The sequence below is a fragment of the Molothrus aeneus genome, chromosome 4 (genome assembly GCF_037042795.1).
Source record: "Molothrus aeneus isolate 106 chromosome 4, BPBGC_Maene_1.0, whole genome shotgun sequence".
Taxonomy (NCBI): domain Eukaryota; kingdom Metazoa; phylum Chordata; class Aves; order Passeriformes; family Icteridae; genus Molothrus; species Molothrus aeneus.
In genome coordinates, this window is record NC_089649.1 from 49,707,135 (window position 1) to 49,729,161 (window position 22,027).

General features: G+C 40.7%; 2 protein-coding genes across 3 annotated transcripts in view; one reads left to right on the forward strand and one right to left on the reverse strand.

Annotated features, from left to right (window-relative positions):
• The window catches only part of ATP8A1 (ATPase phospholipid transporting 8A1), a 101,768-nt gene extending 92,015 nt beyond the window's left edge, over positions 1 to 9,753 (forward strand). For both annotated transcript variants that reach the window (XM_066548474.1, XM_066548473.1), the window contains exons 36-37: positions 4,850 to 4,941; positions 5,272 to 9,753. In XM_066548474.1, the coding sequence (XP_066404571.1) occupies positions 4,850 to 4,941; positions 5,272 to 5,369 (190 nt within the window). In that variant the 3' untranslated portion in view covers positions 5,370 to 9,753. The remainder of the gene's footprint in view (positions 1 to 4,849; positions 4,942 to 5,271) is intronic.
• Positions 9,754 to 10,900: 1,147 nt separating this feature from the next.
• SHISA3 (shisa family member 3) lies at positions 10,901 to 16,112 on the reverse strand. The gene is made up of 2 exons (XM_066548475.1): positions 15,818 to 16,112; positions 10,901 to 14,987 (listed from the first exon to the last, which is right to left on the reverse strand). The coding sequence occupies exons 1-2, from the start codon at positions 16,110 to 16,112 to the stop codon at positions 14,536 to 14,538; spliced, it is 747 nt and encodes a 248-aa protein (XP_066404572.1). The 3' UTR covers positions 10,901 to 14,535.
• Between the last annotated feature and the right edge of the window lie 5,915 nt (positions 16,113 to 22,027).

Consider the following 22,027-nt stretch of genomic DNA (forward strand, 5'->3'; position numbering starts at 1 on the left):
GTAAAGGTATACATCTCATGTTCAAAATTAGTTAATATTCTGCTTGTCCATATAGCTACACATAATGAACACAGGCATTTAGTTCCTGTGATCTAACATTGGTTAATTATAAAACCATGTTTTATTGGCTTCATATGTAGATATTTAGATATGCTTTTGAATGGCAACAGGGTGATTTATAATAGAGAGCCCACAAAATTTCAAGTCTAGAAAAGGAACAGAATTTAATACTTGAATAGCTGAAATCACTTTTCTCAAGTGTATTTTCTATGTATTTTGTGTTTTCTCTACCAGCAATCAGATCTGTGCAGTGGAAACTTCATTATACATTAACTAAGACATGTGCCTACTTCATGTTCTTGTAAAAGTTTAAGGTAGTCTTTTCACTGCTTAGCATTTAAGCAATGAAATGTGGTGAAATGAGGAGGAACATCAATAAGACTTTCACATTGGACTTCCAGAGGGCAGACTTTGGCCTATTTAGGAGACTTGTTAAGAGAGTTACTTGGAAAGCAGCCCTTGGAAGCAAAGGACTCCAGGAAAGGTGAGCATGCTTCAAAACAGAGATCTTGAGGGCACACGAACAGACTGTCCCTGTGTGCCAAAAGATGAGTCGACAAGGCAGACATCCAGCCTGGATGGGCAACGAGGTTGTGAAGGAACTTAGGAATAAAAAGAGGATGTATCATCTTTGGAAGGAGGATCAGGTCTCTCATGAAGTATTTCAGGGGATTGCTAGAGGATGGAGGAAAAAATTAGGGAGGCCAAAGCTCAGTTCAAACTTAATTTGGCAACTTTTGTAAAGGAGAATAAAAAATGTTTTCATAAATGTATTAATGGCGAAAGGAAGTGTAAGGTAAGAACCTTTGTTCTCTATTGGATGAGGGAGGGAACTCAGTAACTGCAGATGAGGAGAAGGCAGAAGTCCCTAATGCCTTCTTTGCCTCAGTCTTTAGTGGGAAGATGGCTTGTCTTCAGGACAGCTGTCCTCTTGGGTTGGTTGATGGTGTCAGGGAGCAGAATGGTTCCCCTGTTATCCAGGAGGAGGCAGTCAGAGAACTGCTGAGCCACTTGGATGTTCATAACTCTATGGGCTCAGATGGGATCCATCCCAGGGTGATGAGGGAGCTGGCAGATGAGCTTGGGAAGACACTCTCTATCATTTACCAGCAGTCCTGGCTCGCTGGGGAAGTTCCAGATGACTGGATGCTGGCCAATGTGACACCCATTCACAAAAAGGGTGGGAAGGAGGATCCTGGTAATTAAAGGCCAATTACAGCCTGACCTCAGTACCTGGTATGGAGGTTTATGGAACAGTTTATATTGAGTATCATCACACAGCACTTACAGGAGGGCCAGGGTATCAGACCCAGTCAGCAGGGGTTTAGGAGGTGTAGGTCGTGTTTGACCTGCCTGGTCCCCTTTTATGACCTGGTGACCCACGTGGTGGATGCAGGAAAGGCTGTGGATGTTGTGTACCTGGATTTCAGCAAGGCCTTTGGCACTGTCTCCCACAGCACACTCCTGGAAAAGCTGGCAGCCCATGGCTAGGACAGGAGCACTCTGTGCTGGGTTAGGAACTGGCTGGATGGCCAGCCCAGAGAGTGGTGGTGAATGGTGCTGCATCCAGCTGGGGCCAGTCACCAGTGGTGTCCCTCGGGAGTCTGTGCTGGGGCCAGTTCTGTTCAATGTCTTTATTGATGACATGGATGAGGGTGTTGAGTCTTTCATTAGTAAATCTGCAGATGACACTAAATCTGCAGATGACACTAAGCTGGGAGTGTGTGTTGATCTGTTGGAAGGTAGGAGGGCTCTACAGAGAGACCTGGAATGGTTGGATGCATGGGCAGAGTCCAATAAGATGACGTTTAATAAGTCCAAGTGCCCAGTCCTGCATTTTGGCCACAATAACCCCCTGCAGCACTCTAGGCTGGATGGTGTGGCTGGGCAGTGCCCAGGCAGAAAGGGACCTGGGGGTGCTGCTGGTTGACAGTTGGCTGAACATGAGCCAGCAGTGTGCCCTGGTGGCCAAGAAGGCCAAGGGCATCCTGGCCTGGATCAGGAACAGTGTGGCCAGCAGGAGCAGGGAGGTCATCCTTCCCCTGCACTCGGCACTGGTGAGGCCACACCTCGAGTGCTGTGTCCAGTTCTGGGCCCCTCAGTTTGGGAAGGACGTTTAGATGCTTGAGCGCATCCAGAGAAGGCAACGAGGCTGGAGAGGGGCTTGGAACACAAACCCTGTGAGGAACGACTGAGGGAGCTAGGGATGTTCAGCCTGGAGAAAAGGAGACTCAGGGGTGACCTTATCACTCTCTACAACTTCCTGAAAGTTGGCTGTAGTCAGCTGGGGGTTGGTCTCTTTCTCCAGGCAACAACTGACTGAACCAGTCTCAAGCTGCACCAAGGGAAATATAGGTTGGATGTTAGGAAAATGTTTTTTATACAAAGGGTGATCAAGTACTGGAATGGTCTGCCTGGGGAGGTGGTGGAGTCACCATCCCTGGATGTGTTTGAACAAAGACTGGATGTGGCACTTGGTGCCATGGTTTAATTGAGGTGTTCAGGCATGGGGTGGACTCAATGATCTTGAAGGTCTCTTCCAGCCTAGCGATTCTGTGGTTCAATCTGAACATTCCATTCGGAAATACAAGCAAGGAATGATGTACCAAGAATGGTACAATAGACATGCTAATGTTTTAAATAAAACATTTTTTATTTAATTTTTAAATTTTTATTTATGGCAAACATTTCGTAGGAATTTTCTGATTTCAACTCACATAAATAAGGATTTCACAGATGTATTGCAAAGGAGATGCAGCTGATAACTAAGTGTAACTAAGTGTATCCATAGTCTTCCACCTCCTTGGCTTCCAGTTTTGATTAAAATACTGATTTATTTATTCAGTCTCTGTATTCTTACAGTTTAGATTTCAGTCCCTAATTTTTTATTAATGCTGTCACTTAAACAGTTTACAGCTCTGAACTAAAAAAGAAAGCTCCTACACAGTGTAGAGGAGCAAGCAGAATGAAAAAAATCCCCAGAGACTTAGCTTAGGAAAGCACTGAGAGTAAGATGTGTTTCAGTACTTCAGCCTCTCCTTTCTTGATTCAGTCAGCAGATGCCTCCTACCTTCCTGGAATTGGTACCTAATTTTTTTTCTCACAAGGGAGTCTCATTTCATCTTTTCATTCAAAACATGGCCACAGAAGCAGTTTCCCCTGCCTATCACCTTACCCTGTAGATTTTCCAGTTAGCATTCCTCTGTGGGTGTGGAAATAGTAGGTTTATTTTCCTTTTCCAACTTAGAAAAGCCAAGCTTTCACCATATGCTTTAACCACCAAACTAGAGGGGAACAGAAAGATGAGATAAACCATTAGTCTCTCCAGCTCTAAACAGTGATTCAACTTCATATATAAATGTAGAGTCACTTAAGGAAGAATGAACATTTCTAATTTAGTGGCTTGAATGGTAATCTAGTAAGGAAAGCAGTCTAGTTCCCTTCCTTGCACCACTTAGTCTGGTTGATAGCCTGGGAAGTTAAGTCTGTTGAGCTAATTGACAATAATATTAAAAAGTGATTGTAGTAATCAAAACTTGGTAACATGAGGCGTGTGAAATCTGTTTTTCTTACTACATCATTGCACAAGAGACATCTTTGCTAATCTAGCAAAACTGTAGCAATATCCAATCACTGTGTACTCACATTATACATAAGATACATCTCTTTTTTAATTGAACTAATTTTAGACCGGTTTACATTGAGAGGAGGCTGCATTTTTCAGCATTTGAAGTGTTTAAGTGATAGGTTGGTATTTCTTGAAACACAGGCTGTAATTCACAGTGAATATCAAATCAAGAGAACAGAAGAGTTTTTTTGGGTTTTTTTAATATAGTCCCTCGCACATATTTAATATGTTATTAAAACTGTCAGATTTTGAAATTTTTCTTAGCTATGGTTCATTTACCTGGTATTTATTTAGTAATGTATGTTCCTATTAGAGAGAACTTTAGTGCAAGAAAGACAGAAAGGAAACCCAATACCTTTTGCTACTTATTTCACTACAGTTTGCAGCATTTGGCTGACTCCTGAGTCTCAATTTAAAAAATGTTTAATGCTTCTGTTTTCCACTTGGGCTGAAATGGGGAGTACCTTGAGTCACACTAAAGGTACCCAAGTGTGCACACACAACAGCACAACAAACTCAGTAGTGCTGGGAAGGAAGGAGATGGGCTGAGGTGGCCAACCTTAGCAGCAACAGTAGTCTGTTTTTTGGGTATGATCTCCAGAAAAACACCTAGAGTTTCCTGGGAGAAGCTCCTTTCTAGAAAAATTTTCATGGAAATAATGTTTCTGTACACACAGCTGATAACCATGAACGTGGCTTTCCTTCCACTCATTTCCCATCCCTTTGGGGTACTGTGTCAAGAGAGGCTGGGAACACTTTCTATGTAGGATAAAAAAGACTAATTCAGCCAGGCGCTATTCAAGCTGTGCTACATTAAGGAAGACGGTGCCTTCCTTTTACATTGTGTGTTTCTAAAGGAGTCACACTCAAAGGTTCACAGTATTATTCATTTATTTGTGTTGTCAGCACACAGCAGTGTTTCAAAAAGATATTTTGCCTGCACTGTAACAAGTAAAATCATTACCAGGGGTCAGAACTTAATAATCTGTTCTCGTGCAAGCTTTTAATCATCATCTTAATAATTCATTAGGCACAATATAGAAAGAAAAAGGAGGGTGGACATTTCTCATTTAACAATTAATTCCCATTGAGCAGACTCAAACATAAAGGGATAGGGTAATTAGTAAGTAAATATTTTTCATGTGTCTACTTTCTCTCTAGCTTAACTGAAAGAGCCCAACTACTGAAGAATGTTTTTAAGAAGAACCACGTGAACTTGTATCGCTCTGACTCTTTGCAACAAAACTTGCTTCGTAAGTGTTCACTGACAGAAAGTAATATCCATTAATAACAGCAGTAAAAATCTGCCTTTCACTGCATTTATTTATAGCAAGAGTGCAGTATCCTAAACCCATTAGACCATATTCTTTGTGGTTAAGTTGCCCTTCATGCCTAAGGTACTGTGCAGAGCTCTTTCTGCTGTTTTATAACTGCAAAATTCTGTAAGAAATGGCACAGTATTTTAGTTACTGTTGAAAATAGGTTTATTCCCTTCTGTTCACCTTTAAGTTGCTTTTATTAAAGTTTTAAAAAAATTAAAATTATGGAACTTAATTTGTTTCTATTTCACTTTATATCTGCAGATGGCTACGCCTTCTCTCAAGACGAAAATGGGATTGTTTCCCAGTCTGAAGTCATAAGAGCTTATGATACCACAAAGCAAAGGCCTGAGGAGTGGTGAAGGAACACAGCTGGACATCTAGGCCTTAGTTGTTACTTTTGTGAGACAGGCTACTAGATCTTTGCTGGGAGCTGTGACCATGGTCCAGTTATCAGACATTGAAAGATCTATGATGGTCTTGTTCCATAAAGTTTGGATTTATGTATTCAGTAGACATAAGCACTGTGCAACTATACTGTAACACACCATCTCTAAATTTTTAACGAGTATTTGCTTAACCTTTGTAAACAGATTAGAATTTACCTTGTATCTTGCCAGCTTGCTTATTTTACAATGAATTTGGATCAATACTGGTCATACACTGGAAAGGCAGTGGTCAGATTGCTAAATGTACTTTACATTGACAGATCAACTAGCATCTGTGAAGGTTTTTAAGTGTTAATATATTTAAATATATTTGATAACAAGCCTTTGATTTCAACAAGTGCTGAAAAAAACCCAGTATCTTAATGGTGTTAATTCACCTTCTTTAAGAAAGATTTTGAGTCAAGATGCTCATAGATGTTTGTGTCAAACTAATCTAAAAACATTTGCCAAAGAAGTTCCATAAATGTTTTCTGTTAGAAACAATTTGAAAGGAAACTATCTCCAGTCCTGATCTCAGAACTGCATGCTTGAGTCTCCAAACTTGAGGAGAAGGTATAGTGAGTCTAATTTGAGTGGCCTTTTTGGCATTTGCTTTCAAAACTGCAAGTCTTTGCACCTTTGGCCTTATACAAGCTTTCCCCGTATTTTCATTTAGTATTGTGTATGTTGAATATGGCTGCCAACTTGTATAATGGAGTACACGTAATACTTTATTCAATTTTTAAGAATTGCTCTGCCTTACTTCCCTTTAGCAAACTTAATTATTTTTGTGATGCTTAGTTGTATCTGCTTATATTGTAGGTTCAAAAGAAAGTTTGTTTAAACTTATTTTTTAAAATTAATCAAATTTTCAACATTTTTATACTAGGATTATTTGAAATGCATACATTGAAATACAGAGCAAAGCATGCCCTTCGCTAGTCTGTGGTATGTACTGGTTTATTTGCACTAAAGTCACTTCCTATAAAGGTGTGAAATACATTGCAGCAGTCTCTTTACAACTTATTTGTCATATAGAATACTTATATACTCTCACCTTTAATTAAAATGGAGAGGAAGTGACTGCAGGAAAAGATACACACCTGGTATGAGGGAAAAAAAAGGAGGCAGTATTAAATGAGAACATTGTGATACATGCTTTAACTAGTTATACTTGGTATTTCTCAACTTACCATCCAACAACCGTCAGGTTTCAAACTAAGAAAGGCTACTTGAACTTTAAAATTTAGCTAATTCTTGCCTCTCTTTAGTCCATGTTTAATTCTGGGTTTAAAGGTCACCACAATTACATTAAAAATACAATTTTCTATAGTAGCAGTTGGTATACTGTTTAGTAAATTTTTGTGAATTGCATAGGAATTATCTCTTTTTTCCTTTCAATGGAGATCAACGGGATGGAAAAGCAGAACAACAATATCCCTAGTGATCTGTTCAATTAAGTATTTTACTCTTTGCTCTCCAAATCATAACCAGTCATCCAGTCCCATCTTTTCTCTGCCCTCCTTCATTTGTCATTACGAAAGGTGACTTTACCTCCTTGCCTTTCATCTAGCTAAATGTTTAACATGTAATTAATCTCACTATCCAAGTTTCTTATCCTCCATTCTGAGAGAAACTTAAAAATACACAGAGAAAGCCCAGCAGAAGGCACTATATGAAAGTACATATTTAGGAAGGTGTATCAGTGGCAAGGCAGTCTGCATTTCATGTGCCTGCTATGCAGTGTCTTCCTCTCACTAGCCTGGAGTGATCTCTAAACAGCAGGCACAAGAAGAAAGGGAACTAGAAACAGTACTGCCAGTCATTCATGCAGACAAGAACTGCCTTCAGAAAAGCCATTGCAGGCATAGATAAATAGATGCATCAATATGGGAGGGCCAAATCACTTGACCTAAGGCAAGAAAAAATTCAAGGGCATGCCCCTTTCCTAAAACGGGGATCCCTATTTGCTGTCATCCAAGGGACAATGACCACCTTCAAAACATTTCTGAAATTAACCATGACACTGTTGCTCCTTTTTAATCTTTCTGTGTACTTAATTCATATAAAATTAATCTATACATAGTGTCATAATGGGCAATTTTTTTTCTGTTCTAATTGGTTGAATTGCTAATTATGCAGATACAGATTAGAATACACTGTGAAATACATGCAGTGAGATATTTACATGATCTCTTATTCTTCCTATGAAATAAAATTCTGTTTTACCACTGTAATACAGTTTGAAGAAAACAACACACAGTACATCCCAAATTAACTACCTTAAAAAGGAAGAAAATCACTGAAACAACTCTAAGATCTTAAATTCAGACTAATTTAAAGGTTTGTAAGATAATCTTATCACAGCATTTCATGCTTTCATTTTTTCAGAATTTGAGGAATATTTCACAAAGTGCATTTTTTTACTACTTCTGATGAATTTTTCCCCTGTCTTGTACTTTTTCTGATAATTAGTGGTTGAAAGATACCACTTCTTAAAAATAGCAAAAAAGACAAATGTGGCAAAAACAGTGGGTTTTGATTGCTCATACAATTCCATTTTAAAATACAAGATTATCTTCTCTATGTGTGCCCATTTTTAAATCAGGCCAAGTATACAATATGTACTTTATTTTCATGTTAAGTACACAGTAATATAACCTAGTTCCATCCTGTTAGTATGTCATACCTTTGTTAAAATAAGGGGATTCTGCTGATGTTTGTTTAAAGGAAAAAAGAACAGTTGAGGCGGAAATGCTCATAACAATGCCTCTGTTCTTACTGTTCCAAAATTCAAAAGTGTATTAAATAGAGAGTTCACGTGGACTTTTCCATCTCTTTCATGGGCACTGCAAGTTAGTATCAAAAATTTCCATCTAAAAGATGAACCTGTGCCACTAAAAAATCGGGTATCTTATATAAATACTTTTCCTTGATTATTTTTAAATATATACATACATATATATAGAAATTATTCAAAAGAGTAACTGGAAACAAATTTTAACAAACCTATTGACAATTTGTATCTGGAATTTTTTCTTGCCATTTCCTAATTTTACACATATTTTTGCAAAGGAGTTTCAACAGATTTATACTTAGTCATCATTCTATTTGTATAAAATGATAAATAAAATATTTTGAAACACTAAGAGATAGCTGAAGATTCTTATATGTCCACATGCATCCATAAAATTCACCTTGTTACAAAGATGAGCATTAAGTGTCTTAAGATGTGTATCATGACATTTGAACCCATCTTGAATGATGAGTAATTTGGAATATGTGTTAAATTTAAGGAGAAAAGTTTTTCCCTTTTTTTCTTGTGTATTGTGTAAAACCAGTTGTAGTTCTGATGAATTTATCATTCTGTCTGCATGAGGCACTATTTCTAAGTGTTCTGAGGCGATGCATGGTGGTTGTTGATCCCTGTTTTTTAATGCCTTCGTTAAAAGTCTGCTCATAATATATTGAGAAGCTAGTGCTGTGTAAGCAAATGAGTTTGTCAGTTCAGCTTCCTTGGTACTGGATGTTTTCACTGGTTACAAAACTCCACAAATAAGTTTCTCCTTCCCCTCTCTGCCCTCGCTCCCCCAGTTTTCTCGCTGTTAACCAATAGATCTTTATTAAACAAAGGAATATTTTAGCATTCCAAACCTGGTTCCTGCTTATGCAAACCACTGCTCTTATAGGGTTCAACTGGACTGCTTGTGAGTGTAAGGACTACTCATCTGAGCAATGATGTGCAAAGTTGGGCACTTTTGAGGGTTGATACTGAAATAAAAGTATTTCCATGTAGAGTGTGATTTGTAATTGCAAAGCTGTGACCAGAACAAGTTTGTTTTGTTGGGGTTTTTTTTAAGTCATATTTTATGGTGTTTTTTTAATGTAGCATAGAAGCCATAAATGCGTTAATATTGTTTTTCTACTTCAACATAATTTTTCATAACGATTTTCGGAGTTTGATTGTATTAACCGCTGCAGAAAGCGGTCAGTCTGAAACAGCAAAATTTGCATTCAAGATGAAGTGAGGTTTTACAGCTCCACTAAGCCATTACTGCTGAAACTGTTGTGGAAATTGTGAAGCTGCATGAATGAAGATTTTTTGACTCGGTGTTTTTGGTAGTTTCTCAGGTTTAGTTTTAACTGGATGTTAAATGCACTGTGTTTTTTAAATAGTTCTTTTAGTAACACATTCAGTTCTATGCAGTGTTAAATGTCATTTGGCATTTGGTGAATGTGCATGTTTTGAACTGCAAATTTTAAATGTTTTGTCATTTAATTGTTAAAAAATGAATAAACTTTGCCATTAAACTAAGAAGCTTTATTGACTTTATTGGTTGGAAATGTTAGGGATTGCTTTCAGAGGAAAACAGATCTCATCATTCTTGGGTTTGAATACTTTAAAATTAGACATACCAGAAATATTACTTCACAAATATTATCAAGTTCTTGCATTTTTTAAGGTGTACTGAAAAAGTAGAAAATTGGTTTAAGGTTTGTTGGGGTTGGGTTTTTTTCTTAACACTTTTTTGGAGATATCTTTTTCAGTTCTCATGTGAAGTCTTGAAGTCTAGAAAAGTTCAAAAAAATTTAAGGAGCACAGGAATCTGCAATTTAGTGGCTTCCAGCCAAGCCTTAACATACTCTGGTGCTGATACCCTATTTTGAAAGAGAAGTATGTATCACAAGAATGGTTAAAGTAGGAATAAGGAAACGTCACCTCCCTTTTCAGACAACAATGGTAAATACTGTATCCTTTGGCTTTGATAGTAGCTGGTATTTCTTCCCTCTAACAGAGCCCACCACTGAAAAAAATCAGTATTTTACGACCTTAACTGAGTTTTGGTAGTAGCTGGGTGACTCATTTTTATATGTACACTAGACAATGAATTTATTTTGTATTCTGTCCAAGCAGGTTTGATAATGTGCTAGTTTCACAAGATCCAGCCTCTAGTAGCAGAGCTGGTATAAGGATATTCCACCTGATAATATTTTACATCTCTCTTATACTGGCAGTCATGAGGCCATTGAAATTATTCATTTTGTAATGCAGTTTATAATGATCCAGGCTTCCTCTCAAATCCTTTCCCTTCTTTCTTACAGCAAACATTATTTTTAAGATAAAATCATTTCACTAACCTGATTCACACTATAGCCTCCTGAATTTGCACAAGCCATAGATGGAAAGAATAAAAGAACAGAAAGGCATTTCCTTGTCTGCCTTTGCTAATGAAAAGAGGATAGCATGGAATTATAGCTTTGGTGTCACTGTGAGTCAAAAACTTTATGTGATATGAGTGGCTCCCTCAAAAGCAGACTCATCGTTCAGAGGAGTTCAAGTCCAGACAGTACATTGCAATAGGCAGCAAAACAGCACTGAAAACCAGCTTCAACTCCTTAATGCTCCTTAATGTTCCTTAATGTCCTTATGTCAAGCTGCAACTGAGCATTAATGACAAAATACCTTTGAAATTGTCAGGTTTTTTAATTCCAGTGGGATTAGTATTACCAATAATCCGTGAGTTTACATAGCCACATACTGTACTGCTTACCTAGTTTCAAACAGCATCCTTCAGACATTCTTGCAAGTACTTGTAATGTTTTTCCTAGCACTGGAAAGTCTTGATGCATTTTGGAGATACACACTTCAGAATCCCAAATTGGGGAAACACAGAACAAGTGGCCAGTGTTGCTCATTATCCACAGAAGGCTTGGGTTTCATCTAAGTCATTACCAGTTAATGGCAATCAAAGCCTTTGTAGCATCGTATGTGAATGACAGTATTCAATTTAATGAGTGTGAATATTCTTTCGTTTTGATTTTAGATTCTTGTAGTGCTAGTAAAAAGGAGTATGAACTAAATTCAGAATTCCAAGAGAAATAGTTAAATCTACTTTGTTAACATGGCAGTAAAGCAAGTACTGCCTGTAAATGTTACTTCTGATAGTAAGAAACGCTTTCAGTTCAAGCATACATCCAGCCCTTCAAACCGTTTCATTAGTCATTAAAGTGCTATCACAATGTCATTTCTGTTCTGTCTGCAAGTTTTAGGAAAATTTCCTGTTCCTATAAATCATAGGAGTATCTAGTGCCAAAAGGCTCTTTCCATTAGGAAGGAAATTCAGCATTCTCGCCTGCACACCAAATCCATCTGGGTCGGAAACTACTGGCACAGGCAGAATTGTTTCTATCCATGGGTTTTATTCTGGCCACCTCCTTTCCTCTCCCTTCAGCTATGTGGGTCACTGCTACTGTAACTACATGAACAATAATAGATTTTTTTTTAATTTATAGTTTCTTCTTTGTCTATCTGCAGATGGTGCATAATCCCCACCTCAACTATTTTACAGGTAGCACAGCACAGCTATTTTCACTACACCTGATCTTTCCCACCCTTAGAGCCACATCTGCAGGATTTGTTGCAGTCTGGCTCCTGATCTGTGAAATACTTAGCACTCTGTAAACTTACAGACTTATCTATTTCAATGAAATTCTTCCTGTGTGTCAAGTTCTTCAACCATTCTATGAGGACAAACCCATTATGCAGCATCAGGGGAAGAAAGGAAGTGGCTCAGAGGGGTCTCTCTGCTAGGCTGAGTTTCTTGCTATATGGCAAACAGCACAGCTCTCTTTAGGCTGAATTGTCATTGACATTTAAGGCTGCATGCAAGTGTAGCAAAAATCTGTCCCTGTGTTAAAACATTAATAACTGACTGCAGAGCCCTCTGAGACCATCACACTGAAGCAGCCTGGCCTGTACAGCACCAAATGGTAATGGGCAGTGACTGAGCCAAACTCTCAACTTTGCTGTGTAGTCTTTCTTTCAGGAAAACACTGAATTTCAGCCACTCACCACCTGTGTCAGTGGCTCTGATGACTAATTGCTCTTTAAAGGTACATAAATTGCCCCTTTTTAGTTAAAAGTGATCAAATTTCTGCTTCCAAAATGGGTCTGTGTTGCCTTGGTTTACTAGATAAAGACTTCTTCTAATTGGAGATTACCTATAATTTGTAAAAAAATACCGTTTAGTTGGTTTGCTGTTTCTGCTGTATACAGGAGTGATCAGTACATCTCACAGTATGCTTCTGAACAAGACAGCTGATGCATCTTGAAATATTCAATGATTTTTCAAAACAATTACTTGACAAACAGTCCCATCCATAGCCATTCAAAATACGCAGTGAAGAGTCCTGTGGAATCTTACCAAAGGCAAGCAAAATTTTTCTTTCTTGAAGATTGTTTCTACAATAAAATTACAGGCCAGAATTTAACTTTTGATTCATTTCCTGAATACTTAAAATCTAATTTTTAGTATCTTGCAAAACATATACACATCTGTGTTTCATGATTTGGGTTGTAATTAACGACTACAGCATTCAAGCTAGAACCTATTACTTAAAACATCATTGTATAGAACTTGTCTTTTTGCATTTCTAGCAGTATTGTTTGCTGGATTATAATGTTACTTGTGTGGTTAAAAACTTATTAAAAGTTATTTTGAAAAATTTTTGTCATAACTGCTGATCACTAGATATTTGCTATGAAAAAAGTATTCAACTCTTGAGAAAGAATCAATGAAGCTTTTCTAAACTACTTGTTAGATAGGTCAGCTATAATGTACTTCAACAGATCCTACACACAGGGAGTTTGAGGCTGATAAAATAGGAAAGCTCAGCCTCTGATATTGTAGATTCTGATGCACAGAATGACTTCAGTTTTTCACAAAAAACAAGTATACAGAGAAGCCCTTTAATGACTGCATTTTTTACTTGTGTATTTTCCATTTGCTTACTGCATGTATTTGGTTTAGATGCTTTTTTTTCTTCTTCCATTTGGTTTGTTGGTTTACTTAGGTGAAGGAATGTAGAAGGGCAAACAGAATTTATTCCTAGCGCAGGATGTTTAATCCAAAATACCCAACTAATCAGTGTCGTTTTCAACACTTTTTCACTGCAGCTGCGTGTAAAAAACATAAATGAATCTATTAGTCTGCTGTATAGTCAGAATTTTATATTATATTAAATCTGCACAACAGGTGCAGGTAAAGTTGTAAATCATTTTAAAAAGCAGAATAAACTATTTTAACAGGAAAAAAATACAAAAGAGTTACACCAACCAAATTCAACAAACACTACCTGTACAGAGTCATACTGATGACACAGCTTTTCAACCACACAGTTTATTGGGTTGGTTTTTTTTTGCGTGTTACTACTAAATAATTAGTGATGTCAATGGTGCAAATGCATTTTAAATTACAAACTTGTCTTTACATTTTATACATGGCTAATTTTACAAACAGAACTTCATGATCAGTTTGTCCAACTTACACTTGCTGAGCAAAAAGCTGACAATAAATACTTCCTTCTGAAGAATACTTTAGTAGACCGCTATTTTCAGAGTTTTATGTGGAGAAGTTATTGGTGATATTGCTGAATACATTCTGCTTTCCTCACAGATAATTCGGCTATGTGAGACTGTCTGATCTTCAACTAGCCTAATTACTACTAGTTTTATCTACCATCATTAAAGTTTACTAATGCAAATATGCAGTGTAAGTTCAGATAGATTATGTGTATTTTTAAAAAAACCTCTGCATTTTATTATCTAATAAAAATTCTTCCTCTTACTGTCATTGCTCATGGAAGTGGTAAACAGAGGTTTTCAAGGATCCTCATTAGTAAGTATTACTCCTGTCTTACTTCTCAGGCTTGTTGCTGCTTTATAGAACAAGTTCGATTATTATCAGTGGAAAGCAGCCACTGTTTGTTAACTAAGTTAACTGCATTAGGGTAAAATGTCATTTATAACACTGAGTACCTTCATCCCAACATGGTTCTTTTACTTGTCTCTGAACACATTCTGCACAAATTAGGCAGAGCAGTCCTGTTTTAGAGCAACTGTTTGGAGTGTTTTACAATTCCTTTGTAAGTGTGATCCAAGTTAAGGAAATGCAATCTCAAGTGAGACCCCTCACTTTTCAAGGGCAACTCACCCACAGGAACAGTTCTGACTTCTGCAGCCACAGAGCACATCAGTGTGACACCCAACAGCAGCAGCCCCTGTGGTCGCAAAGGTTGCATTACTTCTTCATGAGTTCCTTCAGCTCTGAGTAAAATCAGAGCAGCTCTTCCCAACCAGGGCAGGCTCTGGCTGGAGAGGATACCCAAAGTATGGCGGAGACACCAGAAATCCCGATGGCTGGGTCAGGTGGACTGTGTGGGCTGTCTGGAAGCAGCCAGATGTGTAGGGTGGAGGTGAGGACGGCACAAGGCAGCCTGGCTCTGCCCGGGGGAAGGAGAACCTGCGAACCGAGCTGCTGGTCGAACTGGAACTGGTCGCGGTGCTGGACTGCCTGGATGGGGTCCTGAAGCTTGTGGAGGCCAAGATCATGGGAAGAGTCTCGGTCTGATAGCTCCGCAGAGAAAATCGGATGGGCTGTGACGGCTGTTTAGGTCTTAAACATGTGCAACAATAAACTGCTACCAGCGAGCCCACGATAATGAAGGCAATAAATATTGATCCAACAATGAGGAATGGAACGTAGATTGGTTCTGGGAGAAGAAAGAAGAAGAAAAGCCATGCAAATTAGCCCACTTAAGTATCAGGTTTTCTGTGTAGAAATAAACTCCACAGTGTTTATGAAGCCCCACATTATTTCAGTCCCAATAATGTACCAATCTGCTCAGAAGACAGAGCACCGTTAGCATTGAAACAAAATCAGAGTTTAAACCCCGTAGGTTCCAGTAAAAATTTATTTCTGTTACAAAGTTTTAATAGTTACCAAAGGTAAAGGCTGTCTACATCGTGTCCCCTTCACTGGTTCTTGGTAGGTATAGCTCAAGAATCTCACTCCTCTCCCCCTCCCTCGTCCCCCAAATAGCCGGGACTGTGCAGTGTAACAGCTTGAATCTGCAGGTGAAGCTCAAATGCTGCAGATACTATTAAATCGCTTCCTTTACTAAGGTGGAAGATAAGCGCAGAGCGTGTGACTTGGGAAACCAGCCTCTGTATGCGCTGCCGGATTTCTTTTGTTTGGGAAACTGACGGCCGCTAGCACGGTGAGCTGCGCGGGCAGAGCACCGGGGCCCACTCACACCTCCGGCAGCAGTTTAGACAGACACAGCAGAATTTGCCGATGTGAACTTGAAATACAAGTGCACCATGCGGTCAGGAGGGATCCTGCTGCCGGTGCCCTCGGGAGCGCGGAGCTGCGGCCCCCGCGCCCCCGGGCTCCCGGTCCGTCCCGGCGCGGGGCCGCCCCGCAGCCGCACCTGAGCGCACCTGGAGCCGCGCCCGCCTCCAGCCCACCCCGCATCGGCCCGGGGGATGCTCCGCGGGGACCGTCTCCCGCCCGCCTCGGGACCCGCGGCCGGGCACTCACGGGCGGTGACTCCGGGCTCCGAGGGTTCCCGGTCGTTGGTGCAGCCGCCCTGCTCCAGGCGAGCCTCGGCGGCGGCGCAGCAGTAGCGCAGGGCGCAGGAGCCGCAGCAGATGGTGGCGGCCGCCGTGTCGAAGCCCTCGGGGCACTGGAAGCCCTCGTGGTAGCCCCCCTGCCCGTCCACCCAGCCGTGGCAGTACTCGCCGCCGCCGGGCTGGCCCCCGCCACCGCCGCCCAGCAGCCCCAGCAGGAGGCAGCGCAGCAGCAGCCGCGGCAGCGCCCGCCGCCGCCCCGCCATCTCCCCGCCACCGCCGCCCGCCCGCCCGCCCCGACGGGGCGCGCAGGGGGCGGCCCCGGGTGCCGTGCGGGGCCTCCTGCGCCGCGTCCGGGGGCTGGGAGGCAGCTCCCACAACACAGACACCCTCACACACACCCTCACACACACCCACCCGCGCACCCTCACATACCCTCATACAACCCTCGCACTCACACACCCCCACATACCCTCACACACCCCTGACACTCACACACCCACCCTCAGACACCCTCACACTCCCCCGCTTACACACCCTCACATACCCTCACACACACACACTCGCACACAAACACGCACACACTCACACACACACTCACACACACACACACACTCTCACGCACGCACACACACACATTCACACACACACTCGCGCGCACACACACACACACATTCACACATGCACACTCACACACACACTCACACTCACACACACACTCACACTCACACACTCGCACACACACTCACACACACACTCACACGGCTCGCACTCACACTCACACTCACACTCACACTCACACTCACACGCACACACGGCTCGCCCCCGCCGCTCCCCTGCCGCCCCCGGCCCCGCCGCCTCCCGCGCCCCCGCCGCATCGCCCCCGCCGCTCGCTGCCCGGCCCCTGCGGCTCGGCCGGTCCCGCTTGGTACCTGTCGGTCGGACGAGGCCGGGCGCGGACCAAGGGACGGAGAGAGGGAGGGAGGCTGCAGCCTGACCAGCGTTTGCTTTCCGGGGCCCTTCTTCTGGGCAGGCTGTGCCCGGCCGCTGCGAGAAACGCGCGGAGCGGAGTGCGGGCAGCTCCCGTCCCACACACCCGATCGCGCCCCTCACTCCCGGCCGCCACGAAGCAGAAGGGGTCTCTGCACTGGCAATTTATTAAAGCAGCCCTGTGCTTCTAAGGGTTAAAAAGCAAGTACAGCATATGATTTATTACAAAGACTTCTTGCTTTTTAACCTGTTTCCCCTCCTCAATACTTCTTATGTGCAAAGATATAACAGCATATTCCCAGAAGATTTATAGCCCCTCTTAGTCAAACACCAGGCCCGTCACCTCTATTTTCCAAGAGAGAGAATGGGTGTGGGGCTAGGGAGCAGGAACACATCTGTTCATATAAGAATCCAATCCTTTTTCTGCTAGAAGAATAATAGCAAATCACCAAGCAAAAACCACAAAAGGAACTGCTTATTCATTTATTCTAGAGGAAAAAAACATTTTAAATGAACTGAGCAGATTTGGACTTCTGGTTCAAGCAAAGAAACATTTCTGTAAATGATGTCTCCCCTGTGTGCTATCTAAGAGGCACTCTAGCTCGAACGTACTTATGAAACTTACATTAAAGCTGTGCTGAACGAAAGAATGCAATTTTCCTGCATCTGAAACTTCCTGACATCATTTACTGCTGGGGTATGAATATGTATATCAGAGTCTGACCACTTGTCCAACAGTTTGAATGCCCATGTCACTAATTTCCAAAGTTAGCAAGTTTAGTCAAACAAAAGGAACAAAGTGTGCTGTGTACCAGCAATAAAACTGTGCACTCAGAACCATCTATCAAGACATTAGACTTCTGACCAACTCCTAAATACAGTCCACAAGCACTATATTTGTGGGGTTTTTTCCTTTTAACTAATCTATTCTATTTTTTTTTTCCTCTCTGACCCTTTTTTCCTGTTTTGATTTCTGTATGTATAATCAGTACCACCAAATCAGAAAAGCAAATTTAAAAAATTGCATAAATGAAAAATATTTTTCATGGGTATTTAACACATATGACTATAGAAATAACAAAACTGGATATAAAAGAAAAACATATAGATTCTGAAAGTGAAAATGTGCTATTTTGTCCTCCTCTGCGTTTTCATTTTGAAACGATGATGTGGATTAAACTTTTACCAGCTGTCCTGACTACAAGTTCCTAGTTTTTATAAGCCAATGTTAAATATTAATACAGTTTTGCATTTACTTCGCCGTGGTTTTAAAGCAAACATAACCTTCATGGAATGTTTTAAAATGTATGACTTTTAAAGGCCTAATCCAACTTCCAGGAAGGTCAAAAGGAATCTCTGTGTTGACCAGGATGAGGCTTGGAGCAGGAACTCAGTAAGGTCTTCATGGTGCATTTAGCTGTCTCAGGTGCAGAGGAAAGAGGGACAACAGAGCCGTCCTCTCAAGTTTGCAGGAAAGCCTCATTTAGTAGGAGTCAGTGAGTAAATATCTCACAGCTCATATGATGATTTTGTTAATTAATTCATCAGCTTCCAAAAAAATTTTTAAAAAAAGTGGTCTGAAAAAAGCCTTCTGAGATACAGAGATATTTCAGATCCTAAACTACCATAGGAACTGCAGTGAGAGTTCTGGGTGGGGGCACTGAGGAGGCTCCCAGTTCACAGACATTGGGAAGGCTTTGACCTGGGCCTTGTTTGTGCCATCTCTAGTGCTTGGATTGTTAATAAAAATGTTTGTATTCCTTTAAGCAGAGGCTATTCACTGCTCCTCTCTGTTGATGGCACCTGTACAGGGTCTCCTGCAAATGGGCACAATTAACCTTCTCTTTATTTGAATCCCAAATTTCTCCATCCTGCAAGAAAAGTCTTTTAAGAGTTTCGTAAGTATGGGTTTGCAAGTGTGTGTGGTTGCTTTACTTTTCTGTAGCTAAATGGCATTTCAATCACACAAGTGGATTTATCTCCCTTTTGCCAAATAAGTCAGCAGCAGATTTCAGGACTGATCCTGCAAACACTGCTAACCTGGAAAGCTTTGAAGATACATGAGTTTTCCTATAAACTGCTGAGGTCTTAAATTACTTCTTTGGTCTTTTTCCTTTCTCTAAAATATTGATATAGCCTGCAGAATGTGATGTGACTGTAGTGGAGGTGAACTGGATTGTTCTGACCTAGACAGTAAAAACCTTTGTTCTGCTCCCTTTTCTGTAAAGGTACAGTTTAACATGCTAGAAGATTCATTTGAATTGATTTTTGCCATTTGCTTTAAACTAAATCCACAAATAATTAAGAATACAGGAAAAAACTATCATGTTGACTGTTGCTGAGCATCCTACATCTGCAGTTTGAGGACATTGGATGGTTCAGAGTAGCTCACTTTTAGACTGGTTTTTGTTGGGTGATGTTCCTGCAAAGTACCAGTGCTGACTTTGCTTATTATTTATCCACAGCCAAAACCTTCCAGCTTCCAGGTGATATGTCACAAACTTAATTACATCACATTCATTTTGAATGAGAAACATTGTTTTTAAAAACAAAAACTTGTGTAGTTCTGATTGTTGTTGTTTATAAAGCTTAGTATGAAAACTAATGAAGGTGAGATCAGTCATACAGTAGGGAGAAAAGATACTTAATTGTATTTTAAGGTGTTATTATCTACCAGGGTTTTTTTTACTGTCTCCACAGCAAACCTACAGGGAGAACACATTATAGCACTCCTCATCTGCTTCTGTGCAAGATCAAACAATTTTTCTTAAATGACTTCTGAAATCATTCACTCCCTGAACACAGTAATTACCTCACTACTGCCAAATAGATCAATTTTAAAAACAGATAATAAAATCTTCTTAAACATATTCATATTTCCTAATAATTATTTTGCTACATTCCATTTTCTGGATTTGGGCTTTTTTTCTAAGTTTTTTCCCCTGATTTCACTACTATACTTTTGGCATTCTTTCAGACTATAAAGCAAGCCAGCGACCCATGAAGCTCAAGCATGAGGGTAAATCCTAATATCACTTCAGGCATATACTATCAATGTAAGGTAAAGTCACAGAACTTTGGATTAGCTACTAGAGTCTAAGCAGAGACTAAATCTCCCAAACATTCCTAAATAATGTCAGAGTTCTGTCTTGACTAGGGCAATTACAGATAGCTCATATCTTTTCTGATAGTCATATCTTGCAGGATCGGTCATTTCACCTCTTCATTAAATTTTGTCTTGGATTTCAAAGAGTAAAAAAGGCCAAATTGAGGTACCAGCTTCTAAACCCATCCTGGTGCAAGCACATTTCCCCTTAGAAATAAAACCAAAAGATTTTGCCACCTAAATTGCAAGCCCTTGAGCTACGTGATTTGCTTCATTGTGCATATAAAGACTGTGTTGAATAAAATCCTGTATGCTGATCTCCCAAGTGATATCCTTAGCCTTGGCTGGTTGTGAGAATGCCCTTCCTGCAGCTCTCTTGCTGGGAGAGCCACCTGCCAGGCCACCAGCATCCCTGTCACCTGCCAGGCCACACACGTGTCCCAGCCAGGAAGGGCTGGCAGGAGTGCTGTGAGACGCCCCAGAACCTGCCCCATGTCCCAGGGAGGCTCCAGCTGGGTCTCCACTCCTCCTCTGGCTGCAGAGCCTCATCCCATTGCCTCCATCAGCAAATTAAAACAGGCCCATGAAGCCCAACCAAAGTGCATTTTGGTTGACTGAATCAAGGGGAAATGTGGTGCTTTTCTTTCTTTTCCCTTGCTTGTTTTTCAATAGTCTTTTGTACTTTTCTGGTCTGGGTTGGAGGCTGCAGCTCTGACAGCCAACTTTTTATGATTTATTCCTGGGATTTGACCAGCACTGCATGGTGTTCCAGCCCAGTCAGGAATATCACCATGTTTTCTGAAGTCTCTCAGAAATATTTGAGGGGTAAGATTACATAAGCCAGCTGTTAAAGGCAGCACCACTTTTTCCCACAGGTAACCATTGAGAAAGCTGGTTACAGTCTGTGGAGAAAAAACTTAGAAGTCAGGCTATCTCAGCCTCATGACTGTCAGAGTAAGTGAGATTAATCATAAGTGCCTTGGGCTCACTCAAGAAGCAGAAGGTTTGATTACTGGTATCTTGATCCATGTGTACACATGTCACCATAATGGCTCCTTATCTGGAGTCTGTAGCCCTGCTGGGTAGAGGAGTTAGGATCAAACCTTAGGAGTCATCATTCTCCTAAGGCAGCAAAAGGGGAACATATGTTTAAGCCAGCAATGCAGCCATCCCTATTTGAGGAACATTTTATCCCAGCCATCCCCAGCTACCCTTTAGAAGCTCACTCTTGCCATTCTTTTGAGCTCTACAGACACCACATCCTGAAAGATGATTTGGTTGTGGTTGCATTCAGTAACTCACATGTGCTGAATGTATCCCCTCTCTACAACCACAGCAGTGCTCTCCATCTCCTCATCCAGGAGGGCACCGAGCTGTTAGAAGTAGAAAAGCAGGGACAGATGTCTAGAATAGATAGGAATTTCTGATCTTACATGATGTGCAATTATCCTTTCTTCACTCCTGTCTTATGGCTACCAAGCAAGGTTTTCTGAAGAGGTGTTTAATTTTACCTTTAAACCAGAAGTTCCTGTGCTTTGGAATTCAAAAAAAAATTCTCCAAGCAACAATTCTTGATTCTAAAAAAAAGTTCAATATGTAGTTACACCAACCACTAGTAGAGCAAGATAATAAAGCCAAAATAAAAAGTAAAAAACAAAGTATAAAAATTACTGGCTTTTTATATTTCTAACAGCCATTTTCAAAGCACTGAACATGGGGAAATGTTTTGACAGCCAAAAAAAGATTGAAAAATGGCCACATTTTGACCACTGTTTCACCTGAAAACTGTTACTCAATCGTGATTTGGCAGAGCTCCTTCTCTGTAACTTGCTGAGAAAAAATGAGTTATTGCAAGTAAATAACCATACTTCCTAATAATCTTAACTGCTGCAGCCATTTTTAAACAGTACCAAGCTTCCCAGCTAGAGGTGGAAGGCTCAGTATACCATTGCCAGGCAATCCCCTAATCCCCCAAACAGTCATATTAATGAATATTGCAACAGAAAGGTCAGAGGAGAAAGATAGCATCAGACCTGCTTTGCTCTCTAGCAGTGTGCATTTCTTTTTCCTTGAAACAGAATTAAT